Source organism: Equus asinus, chromosome 3 (genome assembly GCF_041296235.1).
Source record: "Equus asinus isolate D_3611 breed Donkey chromosome 3, EquAss-T2T_v2, whole genome shotgun sequence".
NCBI classification, from domain to species: Eukaryota; Metazoa; Chordata; class Mammalia; order Perissodactyla; family Equidae; genus Equus; species Equus asinus.
In genome coordinates, this window is record NC_091792.1 from 123,820,270 (window position 1) to 123,839,738 (window position 19,469).

The 19,469-nt window shown below is 39.3% G+C and overlaps 1 protein-coding gene across 2 annotated transcripts in view; it reads right to left on the bottom strand.

Moving 5' to 3' along the window:
- Positions 1 to 1,472: 1,472 nt before the first annotated feature.
- GABRB1 (gamma-aminobutyric acid type A receptor subunit beta1) overlaps positions 1,473 to 19,469 on the bottom strand; it is a 354,994-nt gene continuing 336,997 nt past the window's right edge. The window contains exons 9-10 of one of the 2 annotated variants that reach the window (XM_070505950.1): positions 5,145 to 5,237; positions 3,032 to 3,743 (exon numbers count right to left, since the gene is read on the bottom strand). In XM_070505950.1, the coding sequence (XP_070362051.1) occupies positions 3,618 to 3,743; positions 5,145 to 5,237 (219 nt within the window). In that variant the 3' untranslated portion in view covers positions 3,032 to 3,617. Of the gene's footprint in view, positions 5,238 to 19,469 lie in introns of both variants that reach the window. The other variant, XM_014857137.3, reaches the window with a different exon arrangement.

Below are 19,469 nucleotides of genomic sequence, written 5' to 3' on the forward strand. Positions count from 1 at the left end.
GTCGAGCTATGTCCCTGCTTGTTTGGATATCCTGAATTTCTGTAGACACCATCACCCTCTCTGGGACTGCCAGTTTTCATGGAAACACATCTTGTGGCGTAATATCCCACCATTCTGAGGAGTTTTTCAAGAACACTAGGACTTGGGAGAAACATATTTTAGAAGATTTAATTCTCTTTTAAGTTTAGGAAATATCAAACATATTCTGACCCCCTGTTGAAAAATACTCGTTTTAATTCCCAGTCCACTTTTACCAATATTTCTCTTTATCTTTTAAAAATAGTGACATGGTTACCTCTGGATCTTTCAGGGATGAATCAGCCAGTTGGTGTTATCAATGTCATTTCCTATCTCTTCCTTTTCTTCTTCCCATCATTTGGACATTTGACTGTTTGTTTACCCTGATCAAACCCATCCATCTACTTCTATTTTTTATTGGAAGTTCTGGGAAACACTGTGAAAGGAAAAAATGTAGAAGCTATAGCTATTGGTGTAAATGAAGCTTTGTGTTACCTGTGGATTTTGATCATCTCTTCCATTCCTGACCCCCTCAACAGCATGGACAATTCAGTATCTGAATATATGAATAGCCACGAATGACTGATAAAAACACCTCTACTTTTCATGACACAATTCCAGGAGCAGCTCGCTACAGTTCCTGTCTCTGCTGGTGCGCTGTTCCTGAGCCCCACAACTGTGCAGCCTTCTTGGCAGCTACTGTCCCTTTCAGTGGGGTTGGGCGTGAGGCAGGGATCACAGACACCTGGCAGAGTTACACAACTGCATACACAAAATGGCAGAAAAAGAGCAAGACCTAAAAAGATTCTGGTTTGGGCCCAAATCACTAGTCATTTCACTTTATGAATAAAAGCAAGTGCCTTATAAGCTTACATTATTTACAATGCTCAGAGTTTTCAAACATCCACCCAAAGTTGAGGACCACCACATAACAGGGAACAGTTCAATGAACTATGTACAAAATTTACAAGGAAGTTTACACAATATTCTACATTCTCTTAACAAGTTTACCTTTGTATTTAGTTTGCTTTCATGAAACTGAGATATTTTTGTTTGTTTTTCTGTCCTCATCCCAGTAACTTCTGATTGGACCAGCATGAACAAATGCTTTCACATTCCTTTTTCCTCCCTCCTGGGATATATAATTACACTTTGTTTAGGAAAAAAAATTGTGGTACATCACCCTTTGGTAAGATACTATTCAAAATTGTCCATATAAGAAATCTTGGAGATTGTTTCCTTCTAGCATTATAAATATATCTTTTTTGTTTAACTTGACAAATTTTAATTGAGCTCTTTCTTAAATGAATATTTATAAAGTAGTCATTGATTTTAGAAAGATGGAATTTAGTCAATATTTCTGTGTATTGTACATAATGTTTGTTTAAGGAAAGCCTATCCTTGGATCCATAAACCAAACTTTATTCTCTGCACCACATTTTCTCTTTGCATTTTCAAGATCTTTCATTGATTGTAAAGCACAATAAAGATGGTATATGTGAAAACACATATCATTTAATCAGCAGAATTACCAACCAGTCTGCTGTTTCTATTTGGCAATGTGGAGGAAGGAGGCAATAATCATGGATAATTCAAGCCAAAGATATGTCTTTACCTGGTTCTTTGCCTCACAAAGCTGGTAAGTGTAATGTACATGTTACCCCTGATATGTTAAGCCAAGGAACATGAATGGAAGGAATGAGTGAGTAGTCATCACTGTTAAATGAAAGATGGATTTCTGCGGCATCTACGGAGGTTAAGTCCATGACACAGTTTATGTCACAGTTTATGAACTGTGAACATGGGGTCCCCTGGACATGACTGTGGCATAAGAGAGCGAGTCCATGCGATTTTTCAGCCTCTGCTGCCACTGCGGTAATATAGGAGATTATGGCTATTTTCATGGCAAAAAGAAAACAACTCAATAATAGTTAAATAGTAACCCTCCATAATGTAATGATCTGAATCTTTCAGGAATGGGGACCAGTTTGGGGGCACTTAAGAATGTCTAACAACTGTTATGTTTTACGTACATCATTTTGGGCAAGACAAGGGAGGAGGCAGAAAAGAAAGATTTTTTTTCCATGCACTGGTCAGCCTGGAAGGAGGGAGGTGGGGACAAAGAGGGGAGGATTTGGCTAGGAGGTGTCCAGGAGAAGGGAGTGGGGACAGAGGTTATTAACCAGAAATATGGTAACATTTCCATTTTTCTGGCTGCCATTGCCTCTAAAATCAGAACTATTTAACAGGATTTGCATAATGGTGGCTGTGACCCTCTCCATGCAAAAAGTCATACGGTCACACTATTTTGTGCCTGATGGTAGATTCAGGCTTACCAATTTTCCATTTTACAAAGGTTAAGATATAAGAATTAAAAATGTCCTTTTTTTTCCTCGGAGATTCTTTATGTCTAAAACTACAAGCATCAGATTCTTTAACTTTTAAGGCAAGATAAAAATAATAATAAAAATATAAATTACCTCAATCTTTTCCAAGTAGAATAATCTAAACAGATAAATAAAGAGAAATTTTGTTAAGGAACATGGATTACAGATACTTACTTTCTGATTTAGCACTCATTCTTAAAAGCTTTTTAAAGAGCTTTGACATCAGAACGATTCATTCCTGCGAGGTATCAGCCAAAAGTCTCCCTTCCTGTATTTAAAATAAATGGCTAGACAGTGGTTCCTGAGTGGTCACTGGTAATATTAACCTTACAATCATGGGTATGGCCACATTCCATGCTATTTGGGCAGTTTATGACGGCAAAGCATCTCACCCTGCCAAGGAATTAATCAGAGTTTCAAAATGGATCACTTTATCACTAGAGGCTGGAGACTTCTGTGACCAGGGAACTGTGATTATACAACTGAAAAACTAAATGAAAATTTGGTCTCCATACCCTAGTAATTTCTTATGAAACCTTGAGATGATTTTTCCAGGTAAAGCAGAGTTTTTATATTCTTACTAACGTATATTATCTATAGCATAAGCATTCATTTATTTTAGGGTTCTTTTTTCTTCTTGCTTTCTAAAAGAATATATCATAACTCTCTTTCCTTGGGCTCATCAGCAGGAATTCAGCCTTATCTTTCCAATTAAGACAATCATTTCTAGCAGCTCATGCTATTGTAAACACAGGCCCTCATCACAGCCTTAGAGAGAAAGCCAGATCATCAAATAGGCAGTCATCCCTATTATTACCTCAACCCTTATTTCACATCCAAGGATCAGCTCCCAAGTCACCTCTATCACTGGTTGGTCAACTTAGGCTTTCGCTCAACCTTGCAAATGAACATATAGAATTCTTAGATACGCAGGCTGAAAAAAACCAATGAGGCTTAATGACACAAAATGGAAATCTCAACTGTAGCTAGTTGGACATGTTTAGAGTTGTGTGTTGGGCTCAGAAGGCTGCTCTTCTATGATGACCATGACCAACGTAATCCATGAGCAGAGATAAGGCAGAGCAGTAATGACAGCGATTAATGAGTGTAGGCAGGGTCTGTACTTTGGGGGCTGGTATAAATGTTTGAAGGCCCAGTGATTTTTGTCTTCATTGTTGCTATCTGTGGTTTTGCTGTTTTGAAGGTTTTTTTTTAATAGAAATCTAGCCTTGGAGGAGAATGATAACAACATGGGTGTGCATGCATGTCCTGAAGCATTCGTTTCATATTTTGGAACGCAGAGCTCAGAGAGCAGAGCCATAAAGTGCTAGCTGAGGCCTGTACAACGAGCTGTCACCATTAGATACTGTTGTCTGGAAGGCTAAGAAATATATACTATTTGATTTAAGATTTGGCAGTTCAGGTAACTGCCCAGGCACCCTTTTCACAGCACATAAATCTTGCCTTCCTCATGGAAAGGGCAATATTTTTCTCAAGCAAAAATTGCTCACCACCCTCTTCTTTGAAGCCCACGTCCCCCACCCCCCTTTCCTCAATCTCTCTGGAGCAGGAACCAAGGAAATGTGATGACATGGCTTCATGGCACAGTGGCAAGTGATTCCAGGCTAATAAGCAAGTTCAGGGCTGTTCATTTGAAAAGTAATTACAAAAATGGTCATTGCCCCCCAAATTCCTATTCTCAACAAGAAAAGAACAATGTTCTCAGTGGCCACCAGGTTGGATTCTAATGTTAATTTTAAATCTGCCTGGGAGTCTGAAAAAGGAGAATTTTTCAGAATTTCTAGCTTACTGGTGAGGTGAAGATGGCAGATTCAGTTTGTGTAATCTGGATCAGCGCGTGCCAGACTCTCTCGCCTCTTCCATAGAGCTGAGACCCCACCTACCAGGGAGTTAGGGGAACTTGAGGGTGGAGGGGAGTCCTCCTTTTCTAGGCTTCTTTTTGTTTTCCCTTCTTCCTGGAAATCTGTAACTTGTCAATGGCTTTGTTTTGTCTTCTGAGATCCTGGAAATTGTGTTGTTTTTTGGCAGCATGAGATTGTTACGGTTTACCAGGAAGCAGTGCACACAGAGAGATAGGTCCCCTTTTCATTCTCATGAGAAAAATAAATCACTAAAATCCAGGGCAACTAGGAAGGACTGCTAAAGATCTACCTATCTAACTTCTCTTTGTGTGTGTGTGTGTGTGTGTGTGTGTGTGTGTGTGTGTGTGTGTGTTTGTAAACATGGCAATTAATAGAGCTCTGAAAGAGCCGATAACCTGGACCACAGTAGACTGGAAAAAAATAGTGTTTTTGTCTTTTTGAAGTAAACATGGTGCAGTAATAAAATTGATATGCAAGACCTGAAACCAATTGGATGGCTGAATCTCTTACCTCAAAAAACACAGCAGGATCGCTGCTGGGGACCTGGGGGGTTACAAATCATGAGAAGAGGAAAGTAGCCGTTTATGAACCATTAGGACAGACCTTAGTGAACATAGTAAAGCCAATAAACGACGTTAAAAAGAGAAAAGGTGATAGGGAAAAACATTCGGGACCACTTGTCTATGGAATTCACATCAGTCAAGTCGGGGATTTTGACTTTGAGCTGCGAGGCGCGCCTGCGGATGCGCCCCTTGCTGTGCGCGCCGTGCCGGTCCAGCGCGCGCCCGTATGCCTCGCGGCTGCTCAGAGGCTTCCGGTACTGGATGCTGGCGCTGTCGTACGAGTACATGGGGGCCTTGGGGTCAGTCATGCCCGTGAGCACTTCCGAGCCGCTCGTCTCGTTCCTGATTTCCAGGGTGCTGAGGAGAATGTTGCCGTGGGGGTCGACCTGACGGAAAAGAGACAGGCTCAGACACAACTGCCAGGACATTCACTTGTTTTCATTAACCTGTAACTCATCACACTGCATGGGGCTCATTAAACATTGTCTCGCTAGGCATCTGGCTCTACATGCCTCCAGGACTTGGAGATTACTCTCTTTCTCTCTCTCTCTCTATTTATCTATCTATCATCTTTCTAATCTACTATCTATCCATCATCTATCTAATCTACTATCATCTCTCTTTTAATCTATCGTCTATCATCTATCTAGTCTACTATCTAATCTACTTTCTATCATGTATCAATCGGCGATCTAATCTATCAATCCATCTAATCTATTTAACCTTTTATCTATCCATCCATCATTTCTCTCCATTCACAAAACACTAGTATGTGTGTGTATGTATGTGTGTGTGTGCAGTGGTGTTTTGTGTGTGTAGACTATATATATATATTTACATATTATTTTTGTTAATAACTACCACTTATGGAATCCATATGTATACATAATTCATGTCCATATATATATACACATATTTTGTAACAAGAAAAAATGCCATATATGTATATGTATGACATTTTTCTTGTCATAAAAGTGGTACATGGAACATTTAAGACCAGAAACAAACAGGAAACGAAAAATAAAAAATAAAAATTCGTAATCTCACCTTCAGAATCCATTATTTGTAACATCTTCCTTGCCTTCCACTCTATTTTCTGTTCATATATACTTACAAACATAGGCTCACGCAGTGTATTTTGCTTTGCAATCTGCTTTTGTCAGTTAATAGTATAGCCTGGTCATCTTTTCACGTTAGTAAATAATCCTCTTTGATATCATTTATTAATAGCTTATATCGATAAACCATAATTGAATTAATCTATTGTTAGATGTTAAGGCTTGCTTTACTTTTGTACTATTATATAAACAAGCTTGCAAGGAATATCTTTTAGCTAAATCTTTGTGCATATCCACAAATATTTCCTCAGGCTAAATTTCCTTAAGTGGGATTCATGAATCAAAAGGATATGCCTGGCTATACTCTGACTTTTGCATCTTCACCATTGTTCACTGCTGCTTCCTGCCATTCCAGTGATAACCTATTCCAGATTTCCTGATTCTTCTCTATGCTATGCCCACAGACCGACTTCTGGAACTACAGAAAATGTGAGCACATTCGGCTTACAATGTGGTATTGTTTTTTTGTTTTTTATTTTTTTTTTTTTTGAGTAAGATTAGCCTTGAGCTGACATCTGCTGTCAATCCTCTTTTTGCAGAAGAAGACTGGCCCTAAGCTAACATCCGTGCCCATCTTCCGCTTCTTTATATGTGGGATGCCTGCCACAGCATGACTTACCAAACGGTGCCATGTCCACACCCGGATCCAAACCCGTGAATCCCAGCCGCCGAGCAGAACGTGGGAACTTAACCGCTGAGCTATGGGGCCGGCCCCCAATGTGGCATTGTTTAACTTCAAGCTGGTGTACTTTGCAAACTGATTTACCTGGAGGGGACCTGGCTCATTCATGTAAATGAGTTTGACATTTCTTCCAAGGGCAGCCCAGGCAGCTGTGTTTAAATCTACCGTTATTAGCATACTGCCTGACTTACAGTGAGGGTTCCATAAATGCTTTTGAAAGAGATTAATCTCCATAAGCACTTGTGGAACGCCCAAGGTATAAGTAGCCAGTCAAAAGAACCAGGTGACTAAGAAAGAGAAGGAGAAGAGCATAAGAGGAGGCAAAGAGAAAAAAGAGAGGAAGAACAGTACAGAGGGCGGATGTGATGCTGGTACATTACGGAGAGAGGACTAAGATTTATTGAGTGTCTGCCATGTGCCTAGCATTGTGGTAGATGCTTTGTCTATATTACTTGAGTAATACAATAACAAAGTCCTCAAGTTTACTCCCATAGGAAGTGCCAGACCTGACATTACAACCCATGTCCTATTTGATTCAACGCTCATGTGCTTTTTCTGAGAAATCACCACTTCATAGTCCTTAGCTTTCACCACATCCACAGTGGATTTAGTGATGCAATTGATAGCTTTAAGTGTCAAGTTAACTGGAGAGAGAAGTGTTGACTGAATCTGGCCACTCTCTCTCTCCAGTCTCATCTATCATCATTTCCCCCTGTGAAGCATTTTGCTCTAGTCTAACTGAGCTACTCATTATGCTCTCACTGGCACATCTACTGGCTTCTTTATTCTGGGAGTTATTATTAATTTTTGTTGTTGTTAATAACTACTATTTATTGAATCCTACTGTGTAAATTATTTCAGTTATTTCTCATAACAACCTTGTGAAATATATATTATCCTAGTTCAGCAGATGGGGAAATGGAGGCTCAGAAAGCTTAAGTAAATTGCATAAGATTAAACAAAGATAAGTGCCCAATTTACGATTAAAACACAGTATACTCTTGGTCTCAAATATAATTTTCCGTCTTCTTTGCATGTTAATCAATATTTTTTTTCAAGGCTCAATTTAAATCCTACTTCCTCTGTGTGCCTGTGTACCTTCCCTGATCATGGTAACCTCAGGAACTTCCTCTCTCTCTCTCTCTTTTTCAGCAAATATTTATTGAGTGCTTATTAGGTGCCAGATACAGTGCTAGGTGTCAAGGATGTGTGTGTGTGTGTGTGTATAATAGAGTAAGTTTACTGTTTAAAAGATCATGCATATGAAAGTTTACATTATTACAGAGGATGGTAGCATTGAAGTGGCAAAGAACAAAGTGTTAAATTCATTAGAAAACAGAAAAATACATTAGATGACAAGGTGGTGCACATGATTTTGCTAGGTACTGTGGTGTTCCAGTCAAGAGAATCATAAAACATGGATTTTGTCCCTGATATAATAATCTGCTTAGAGATACAAGGATAAGACATAATTTTGGGAGTGACAGGAGTTTTTAACAAAATGCTAAACGGTACAGTATAGACCATGATTAGAGGTTCATAAAAGTGATAAATCATTGGGGGTCATGAAGGCTTCATGAAGGAGGTGTTGCTTGCAGTGGGTCTTAAAGGATGAGTAGAGGACAGAACAAAGGATTGGGAGTTGAAAACTATATTCTCACCCTGGTTTTATTATTAACTCAGTTTCTTCATCTATATATGAAAACTTTTCTCTAAATAATCTCAAGGGTTTGTTTCCAATTTTTGACAGTCATTATGGAGAATATTCCAGGCAGAGGACATAGCATACTAAAAAAATACTTGTAAAACTGAATCACTTGAGCTATACTGTATGCATCATTAAGTTGCATTATTATGAACTCTCTCTAAGTAAACAAGTTGCTAGAATTTAGGATCTGCCAGTGAAGCATGCAGATGCTCCTCATTAAACAGAAGTCACAGAAGTCATGGCAAATAAGGTACGTTTTATTAAGATGTTTTGGTTAACCTTGGTGCAGACTCAAATGCACTTGTAAATTGCATGAGGTTTATTAGTTTGTGCAAATCCCTCAAAATGTTCTGTCATTGAGCTAGAAATCATAGCTTTAAGTGGTTTGACATATAAAATAATGAATCCAATTCTGCAACGACCCATGAAATCTGATTTCACTACTGCAGAGTTAAATCAAAATTACCATGTCCTTTATTAGGAAAATTTAAGAAATGTCACATAACAGTTCTTGCCCATCTCCAGTCTTTCTTCTAAACAGTCTAGGACTTGTCCTAAAAGTTGGTCTTATAGACTCTGAGAGAGAGAGAGAGAGAGAGAGAGAGAGAAAGAGAGAGTGTGTGTGTATGTGACGGTGTGCTCCGGCATTTCTTCTGAGGTGTGAGACTTCATCCACCACCCTCCAAGCTTTTTGCTGCCCAGTAAGGTGGATGTGTGGTAGCCTCGCCACTGCTAACATTGGCAAGTTTCTGATTGGCTCTGCCCTAACTCCTTCTCCTCGGAGAAGAGTGCCTTTCCCTTCACCTCAACCATATAGGGACACCCAAGGTATCCTTATATCCACAGCTGACACAGCTTTCCAAAAATAATATCCATGGGGTAGTGGCCATCGGTTTTTCACATCTTCAGAAGCAGCAAGGAGCCGTGTTGTGCATTGTTTCAACATCTGCAATGGTCAGACGTTGTCTAGAAATATCAACATCTGAATTGGACACGATCCAGACATCAAAGATTTTAAAACCTTGAAGCAAAAGGAAGTGAGGCAAATGAAAATGTCAACACACTGGATTTCCAGGGCAGACACAGACTAACAGATTTCCTGAAGCATTGCTGATGTTGAAATAACTGTCCAGTGGGATAATCATTCCCCACTCCTCATGTTGCCGTACTGCAAGGGACTTTCCACTCCAATCCCCAGGAGACAAGCTACCGGATGAACACTTCCAGCTTCTTTTCTTTCTCCTCTTTCACTGCTCCCCAGTAACCTGTCTGGTACATTTGGAAGAAGGAGGCAGGCATACTTGGCTCTGGGCCTTCTGGATTTTTCTCTCCCTCTGATCTGCTTCCAGAGAAGGTGCAATCCAGTTAGGTATGTGTCTGTTGAACCTGCTGCATTGATGGGGCAGGCCTGCAATTGTTTGGTGGTTCCAGTGGTTGGGGAGCTAAGTCTATCTAATGTTGGGGAAAATGACTGCGTTATATTAACCACATATTCCTCAAACCAACATCACTGATTTTTTTTTTTTTTAAGTTTAGAGCATATTGAACCTAAACTGAGAGGAAATGAATACAATTACTGATAAGGCTTCAATACAATTACTATTAAGTTTTAATGTTTTACTGGACAAATACTGTGCTCTCTTTCAAACTCAGGTTATTCGTTCTCTTTCCAGCAATCTTTTTGAAGATTGCTCACTTGTGACCTTGAGATCCACCTCCTCCTTGCCTGCTGAGCCTTTCGCTCATCTTCCCTCCTGAGATCTCCCTGAGGCCTGCTCTAAGGCGAATCTTGGAGGGGCTCACATATAAAGAAAAGCCTGGGATTTCCCTGTATAGAGACCTGAGATGGGGAGAGACAATCCAGCTTCTGGCTGGTGAACCTTCTCCTTCCTTCCTGCAGACAGTGCTTATCCGTCACAATATCTTGTTTTCAAATTCTGAGGACACAACTGTCCTGGGATGATAGTAGTGAGCAAAACAGACACGGTTCTTAAACTATTGGCACTTACATTTTTTTTTTTTTAAAGATTTTATTTTTTTTCCTTTTTCTCCCCAAAGCCCCCAGGTACATAGTTGCATATTCTTAGTTGTGGGTCCTTCTAGTTGTGGCATGTGGGACGCTGCCTCAGCGTGGCTTGATGAGCAGTGCCATGTCCACGCCCAGGATTCGAACTGATGAAACACTGGGCCGCCTGCAGTGGAGCGCGCGAACTTAACCACTCGGCCACGGGGCCAGCCCCGGCACTTACATTTTTATTGAGGAAAACAGGTAATATCCTCTTACCCCATCAAATGAATTTTTAAAACTTGAGTAGCATTAAGGAGAAAACAAAAGAGCTGTATATATTGTTTTCAATGTATTTAGAAAAATATAATCAGCATGCTAAATGGTGATTTTGTGCATGTTTTTCGTAACATTATACTTATCCTTCTATTTCACTATTATGAGTGAAAAAAATCAAAGTAATTCACATTTCCTTTTTCTCCTGGACCTTATAAAGACAGCGTATACATGAATGTTCAAATGCATCTCAATCTTGAAATGGCCAGAGCAGCACTCTTGGTTCTCTCTCTTCTTCAACTTGTTCCTCCTCCTGAGTGGCCCACTGAAAATGTAGCAGGGGCTTTGTCTTATTCACTGCTGTTTCTCCCAAACTGAGAAAAGTGCTTGGTATATAAGAGTATTCAATAACTATCTATTGAATGAATGAATGAATGATAGTACAGGTGGTAAAAAGGCATGATGGTTAATTTTATGTGTCAACTTGGCAAGTGTGTGGTGCTCAGTTGTTTGACTAAGCACTAGTGTGGCTGTTGCCATGAAGGTATTTTGTAGATGTGACTGTCATTTTCAATCAGTTACTGTAATTAAAGGAGATTCCACTTGATGATATAGGTGCCTCATCCTATCACTTAAAAGTCTTAAGAGCAGAAATTGAAGTTTTCTGGAGAAGAAGTTCTGCCTCAAGACTGTAACATAGAAATTTCACCTGAGTTTCCAGCTTGCGCTACAGATTTTGGACTTGCCATTCTTCACCATCACATGAGCCAATTCCTTAAAACAAATCTCTTTTTGTATATGTGTTGGTTTTGTTTCTATTGGTTCCATTTCTCTGGAGAACTCTGACTGATGCAAAGGGGAATGCAAAAATCATGAGGGTGACTGATGTCCAGAAAACACTGATGTGACGGCTGTATTTTTTCCCTCGGTAGGGACCCTAAGCAAATGTGCACAGTCACTTTCTAGCCTGGGTTTAGCCTTTCTCGCCCCCGTTTCCAGCCCACTCACCCTCTCCTGCTCTCTGCCCTCAACATTCTCAAACAGTACCTTAGGCTGTGAAAAATGCTGCCACTCACTGAATTTAACTGTTCTGGATATTTTCAATATGTAAATATAGCAGAACTCATTTCAGTGTAATTGGAATAAATATAATCTTGTTTTCAGTGGCAGTTTTAAAGCCCTGTTGAGAAATACCTCCGGGCTCAATCTACTTTGCAAACAGAAAGTTATTTCCTTCTTGCTAGCCAATTCAGTTAGATTCATATTTACTGAGTAGTTCTGAAGTAGAGTAGGAAGCCAAGTGAAGTGATGCTGGCTGCAGAATGAGCTGCCTTCCAGAAGCCTATAGTGTCCTTAATGGAGCTGTTCAGTGCCAATGGCTGCCTTCACCTGTAGAGAGCCACACAGCCACATCCTCCATCTGCCTATCCCGCTCACATAACATGCCACATTTGTGATGTTGCTGTCAGTCATCAGCTCTCATCAGGGCTGCCAAACCTCAATCCCTTGGCCTCAAATTCCTGAATCCCTTTTTTTTTTGCTGGGGGGAGGGGACGGAGGATGGGAGACTTCTTCACTGGAGATGATTTGCATGTCTCTTTGCGTGTCCCGACTACTAGTGGCAGAAGTGGAAACTTAAATACCATTTCTAGAAGCAATAGAAGGTTAAGTATAAGCCCAAATAAATCTAAACAAATACATATTATATTATTCAGAAAATAGAGAAGGAAAAAGACAAAGATAAAATTAAACAATTGGCAATTTTCCAGGACATTACTCATGTTGATAAATGTAACCTGGACTCCTTTCTTTCCCTCATTCTCCCATCCAATGAATGACCAGGTCCTAATGGCTCTAATTTCAAATACATCCTGAGTCTGACCACTTCTCCCCACCATCACCTTTGGCCACATAACTGGTCTTTTTTCCAGGAATGCAGCCCTGTAGTCTTTTCCTTACATGGCAGCTGGAGTGATCCTTTTAAAATGTAAAACAGACCATGTCTCCTCTGTTTAAATCTTCTAGCTACTTGTCAAGACATAGAATAAAATCCAAATTTCTCATCCGAATCCACAAAGCACCATGTGATTTGGCTCCTGCATGCACCCCTGCCCGTACTTCCTACCAACCTGCCCCTTGAACTCTCTGCTCCAGCCACACCAGCCTTTCGTTGGTCCCTCCATGTTCCTAAGTCCTCAGGGCATTTTCACGTGCTATTCCTCTCTCCTAGAATGCTCTTGCCCAGATTGTTACCTGGCTAGATTCTCACCACGTTCTTCACCATAATTTTCATCATCCACCATCATGTCATGCATTTGTTTACACATTTGTCAATGACCTCAAATGAAATGGAAGCTCCAGGAGGGCAGCTGTTTTTTTGTTACTCTGTTCTTCCTCGCTGTATAGCCCCCTTGCTCTTCCAGAACCCAGCCCGAGATAGTCCTAAGGAGGGACTGAGTAAATGTCTGCAGAATGAGAAAACTCAGACTTGGAGCTATCTCTCTGATCTCTGTTTGAGTTTTAATGGCCAAAGATGCTGAACGGCTGGAATCTCTAGGGTTGGGTTCTCAGACATTACTGTGCATCCAAATCAATTAGTAAACTTGTTAAAAATACAGGTTTGAGCCTTTTTCTTTCTAGACTAAGGTTTTCCCAGTCTACATTTGTACATGTATTCCAAGGGTTTGTTCTTGTGTACCTGGCCTTTAGTTGAAGTCATGGTGGATAGAAAATCCATAAAGCAGTTACCTTATTTTCAGAAAACTGAGAATTAATTCCAATATGCACAGTTCAAGCCTGAGAAATACATGACATTAAGGTTAGGGAATAATTTCTTAAGTTGATGGTAGTGGGAATTTATTGAACTTTGAGCAGAGAATGATGGAAACAAGAAAATAGAAACTTTTATACATTGGGGCATTTTTTACATGGACAAAACACTGATTGCTTAGGGCATCTCGACATTTGAGATGAGTGCTTTTTACAGTTAAATATAAAATGTATTATAACCAGAAAATTCATTCAATTCTGAATGATGCAAATAAAGGCATTTTTCAGATTCATCTTCAGTGAATCTCCTTAAAATATTCATCCGAAATGTCATCAGTAATGTTTTGCTCTTCAAGTATAGAAAAGAGTGATTATGGCCAGAGTAATGATTGCTTTCCCCATAGCTGAAAAGGAGATACTTAGGATGTGTGATGTCGATATGTGTGTGAATGTCTTGGGGCTTGTGGAATACTACACCTAAGTGGATAGGTCCTTGTTACTATATCACATTAGGTAGAATCTTCTTACCGCATTAGCCAACGTCTCCCAAGACAATCACTGGACTTCTACACTTTATTCCTCCCGACTGGAGAAGATTATGAGTTAAAGGCAGAGCGGAGTTATCAATCTCCTTATATTCTAATACAGGGATTTCAAGGGAAGGGAATTGCTGAGAAAAGATATGTTAGGGTCACAAAGTATCAACACAGGTTGAAAACAATCTATTAATAACACGCATATATTGTTACCACTAACACGCATATATTGTTACCACTGACTGTTCCTAGTTAAATAAATGTCCACCTTTAGAAAATGTTTATTATATATATAATTTAATTTTGAGAGGTTTCAAACAGTTCTCAATTTGGGAAATGCTTTAAAAATTTGTTTTTGTAACAATAGGAATATAATAGGAAAAAAGTTCCCAATCACACATGAATTCTAAGAGCATGCCTGTTTGGTTTTGTAATTAATTTATTAGTTCCTTTATTATTTTAAAAGTCATTTAAGTGCCTGATTTGTGCTAGCCTCTGGGATAGGCATTGCAACACCAAAGAAGGAAGATACGCTATCTTCATTTCAGGCCTACTTTATTATTCTTTAGCATTTATTATTGCCTGGCATTCTACGTGTATTTGTGTGTGACGTTCATTGTTTGTGTGTGATGTATTTGTGTGTGATGTTCACTGTCTGTCTCTCCCATCCAAGTGTAAGCTTTTGTTTTCTTAATCGCTGGCTATATCTCCAATACATAGAGTATTCGTATAGAATGAACTCATTAAATATTTGTAAAATTAAAAAAAAATAAAGGTAAGCATAGAGTGCTGTGGAAAGCTCCAGGAGGAGCACCAACTCAACCTGAGGAGCAAGGGAAGGCATCAGTCAAGAGGTGAGTTCTGGGGAACAAGCCAAACAAAGGTTCCAAAGAGTGAAAACATGGCAATTTGGTAAAGCTGTGAGTTTTAATTCTCAAGCAAAGAGTGTGTTGGTGAAGGGGAGAGGGAGTATGAGGCAGGAAAGGAAAGCGGAAGGAGATCACAGCGGTTCTTGGATCCCATCTTAAGAAGTCAAGATATTTTCCTTTAGGCAAAGAGTCTGAGACAGGCTGTAGTGGATGCCTATTGGTTTGACCTTTCTGATTCCATTCAACCTTCCTCTGACAACACTGGCCTGACATTCCTTTGGTGCGTGTGGTTGAAGTGGGCTGATTGCATCTTCTAGGCTCTGGGGACAGGCACATGACCCAGAGGTGGGCGTTTAGTGTTTTCTATCTTCCTGCTCAGAGGGATTGATTTCTCCATGAGGATATGACTAAAGTTGGTCCAAAAAGACTGCATCCTGACTTTTTTTCTGTTGGGACTATTGGGTATAAGAGAGTATTTTTGTGCTAGGGTTGTAGAGAGCTCTGACACTATAAACTTGGAGCTTTGGGACCATCATGAGCGAAAAGTTTACTGAAATTAAAGCTAATATAACAGAAAGCATAATTAAGAGATGAAAAGAGATGCTTTCTGATGATACTGTTTGAACATCTGTATATGGCCACATGTGAAACTAGAACCATGCCTGAACCTTTCAGTTGTGTGGGCCAAACCCTCCCAGCCCCTTTCTTTTCTTAAGCCAGTTAAGTCCAATTTCTTTCTCATTCACAAAAGAATCCTAGCTGTTTGGGAGTAAAAGAAAATGGACTCTCGAAGCCAGAGAGAAAATGAAAGAGAGAGAGAGAGAGAGATTTTGAGATTCTCGGAAAGGAAAATAAGACTGCTGAAGACTGGAGGTTAACCAGATTAAACCAAGACTAGAGAACAAAATGTGGACCAAGCCAGAATTTGGGCAGGGGCTTGAAGGCTAAAGAGGTTCATGAACTGTTAACACAAGCTATCATTAGAAATCAAAGGTCTTGCCTGGATTTCTGCAGAATCCAAGATGCTAACTCAGAATGGTTAAAGTTTCATCAAAGGCTGAGGGCAGTTGGCTTGAGGGTGAGGTAGTGATGTGGGAGCCGGCCCAGTCTCAAAGGCTAACATAGGTTATTGAGCTGTTCCAAGCTGGACTTAGGAGAGAGCTGTTTACCTTTATGATGCCTGTCTTCACATGTATTTTGTATACTGGAATTAATCACAGTACAGAGCTGATTTACATTTAAAAAGTTGTCCGAAAGTATAGATGTTTGAAAGTGTCTATGACTCACCACTGAGAATAGGATATGGGAGGAAAGAGCACAGATTACAACATTAATATCTGATTCAGAGGGGAAAAATTCTATTTCTTGACAGTTGGGGTTGCAACTGCACTTTTGGTATGAATCTTTGGCAGATTCCACTGGTGTCCGCCCTGACTTAGAATGATTTTGAATCAGTCTCTGATCACAGACTGCCCATGCAACCATTCCATCTTAGGGGGATCTATTTGCAAATGGGCAGGCATTGCGGCAAACAGATACAACCATATATGTTCTGGATTAGTATAAAGGTGGCCCAGAAGTAACTCACTTAAACAGCCTAGTTGTGCTGTGAAATCTATCTTTCAAAACTCTAAATACTATCTCTAGTTTCAAATGAAACCTGAGGGGTTCATGAATCTACAGTCTTTATCACCTTGGAGGTTGAAACTCTCCTAATGTCTGGATTCAGCATCTGTACTCATATAAAAAGATGCTTCAGTGCAGCTGGTGGAAACATAAATCAAGACAGAGCAAGCACTTTTGGAGCTTTAGTACAGATACCCCATGACATGACTGCCCAGCCAAGGCTATCAAAGGTAATGTGTAATAAATGATCAACACCTCTCTGTGCTCTAGGGTACCAGGGCAAATGTTAGGGATCCCTCAAATGAAACCTGTCTGCCACCACAGCACATATGTCTTTTGAATTCAATTGTTTACAAGTATCTAAAAGGAACGAGGAGGATCAACCAACCATTATATGTAGGAAAAATCCCATATAGTTTTCTATTTTTTAATTTAACCAGGGAATAGCATTTTTAAACGCCACACAGTTTGCATTATTATGTTAATGGCTGGAGATGATACACTGAACAGATGAAGTAATACCCTTGATTTTTACTGACACATTGTCTGTCTGAGCCTCTGGTTTTAGAAGAGGAGAAGAAAGTTAGGAACTGGAAAACCTAAGCAGCTGCCGGGATGATTATAAATTGCCTGAGATGATAACACCGCATTAGGGTTCCATCTAAATACGAAGAAGTTTATAAAATCTAAGCCAGAGCACTCCTTTGAAGATTATGTCTATCTGATGTTATATGACATTGTGATTCAGAAAGAATAGCAAAGGTTGATATAAAACATGCTGTAAAAAACGTTAAAAAAAGTGATAGAAACAATAAGAAAGTCTGGGACAGGCAGACATTGAAGTGGACTATACTTTTTCTTACTTATCAATATATAAGAATTTTACAAAACATTATGACGTAACACTCAACACCTGGTGTGGCATCTAAGAACTCACCTTGAATGAACAAGGCCTATCTAGCATTTATTCATTCAACAAGTACTTATCTGGTTTTTCTCTGTTCTAGCCACTGAGGAAAGAACAATAAACATAATAGACAAGGATTGGTGCCAATCTTCAGGAAGCTTGCAGTCTAACAGAGAGATAGATGTTAAAAAAATAATTACCCAAATAAACATATACTCACTATTGTGGTTAAATCCTATGGCGGAAAAGTACACCATGCCATGAGAACAAATAACAATGGTACCAAATATAAGCCAACAGTGGGGGTGTCAGTTAAGGCATCCCTGAGGTAGTAGCATTTCTGATAAGAACTGATGCAATGGAAAAATTGAGAGAAGGCCAATATTACCTTCAATTTCACTAATCCTTTCTTTTGTGTTCAAAATCTGATGCTAATCCATCTTAAGAATTTTTCAATTCTATGATCTCCATTGGTGCTTTTTTATAGTTTCAATTCCTTTTCTGATACTCCTCATCTCTTCATATATTGTATTAATCTTTTCCTATGGACTTTATTTTAAACTTTTTATTTTGAAATTATTGTAGATTCCTAGAAAGTTGCAAAGATAGCACAGAGAGGTCCCAGGTACCCTTCACCCAGTTTCTCCCATTGATTACATCTTACTTAACTATTGTACAATATCAAAACCAGAAAACTGACGTTGGTATAAAGTGTGTATAATTCCATGTAATTTTATTAAATGTGTAGATTCATGTAACCAGCACGACAATCAAGATACAGAACTATGTAACCACTGCGAAGTTCTCCCTCATGCTACCTCTTTATAATCAATCGCACCCATCTCCCCCAACCCCACCACTCTCACTAACTCCTGGCAGCCACTCATTTGCTCTTCATCTCTCTAATTTTGTTATTTTAGGAGTATTATATAAATGGAATTATATGGTATGTAATCTTTTAAGATTGGCTTTTTCACTAAGCATAATGCCCTTGAGATCCATGCAAGTCATTGCATGTATCAATAGTTCATTACTTTATATTGGGCTGGTATTCCATGGTATGAATGTACCACAGTTTGTTTAACCATTCACCTGCTATAGGATATTTTGATTGTGTCCAGTTTTTGGCTATTTTCTATGAACTTCTAAATGTATTAATTATAGTTATTATGATTATAAATTATAGTCATTTTTTAAGCCAACATCTGGGACTTTTGCAGCTCTGTTTCTATGGACTAAATTTTTTCTCTTGACTATGGGCATATTTTCCTGGTTCTTCTAATATCCGGTAATTTTTAATTTTATACTAGTATGTTGACGACGTACTGTAGAGACTCTGGACTATGTTACCTTCCCTGGAAAGTGTTGAGTTTTGCAGTTATGTAGTTTAATTACTAATAGATCACCTAGAATGTGCAGGGACTTGGTTTTATGTGTCGTTAGGGTGAGTCTACTATAGTTTTTCCCTTAACTCAGGGAGAGTTTAGGGAATTATTCTTGTGACTTAGTCTTTCCTCCTAAGGTGTGATCTTTTTGGGGTTTTAGTGGAAAGCCTAATGTATTTATCAACCTGCCCTAAAGGGCTGGATTCAGACTCCAAACTCTGACTTTGATATGGTGGATAATAGCTGAAATCTCCATTCATTGCTTTTTTTACCCCAGTCTTTTGGCTGTTTTTCCCTTTTGAACTTCTTGGCATTTTACCCGTACAGTTGTAGTTGAGGAATCAACCAAGGGTTCATGGGAAGTTTATGCTCAGATTTTAAGCTTTCCCTGTGGCTCACTTCTTTCTAAAAATCTCCAGAAACTCTGAAAGTATCAAACTCCACGCTCTGATTCATTAGACCAATAAAACTGCAGTGTTTTGCTGTCCCACATCCCCAGACTGGAGAGCATCCTGGGTGGAAAAGCCGTATAAACACAGATTTCACATAGTGTAGTTCCCGTCATGTGAGAGTTGATTCTCTTCTAATTTTTGCTTGTTTCAGCTACTCTCCTGTGTCTTCAAGCGGATTTTTAAAATTTTCCTCAGGGCTTGAAATTTTTAATCTATTGGAGGGTCAGTCTGATACAAACTGCTCCATCATATCTTAGGATGATTTTTGTTTTTGCTTTTTAGCAT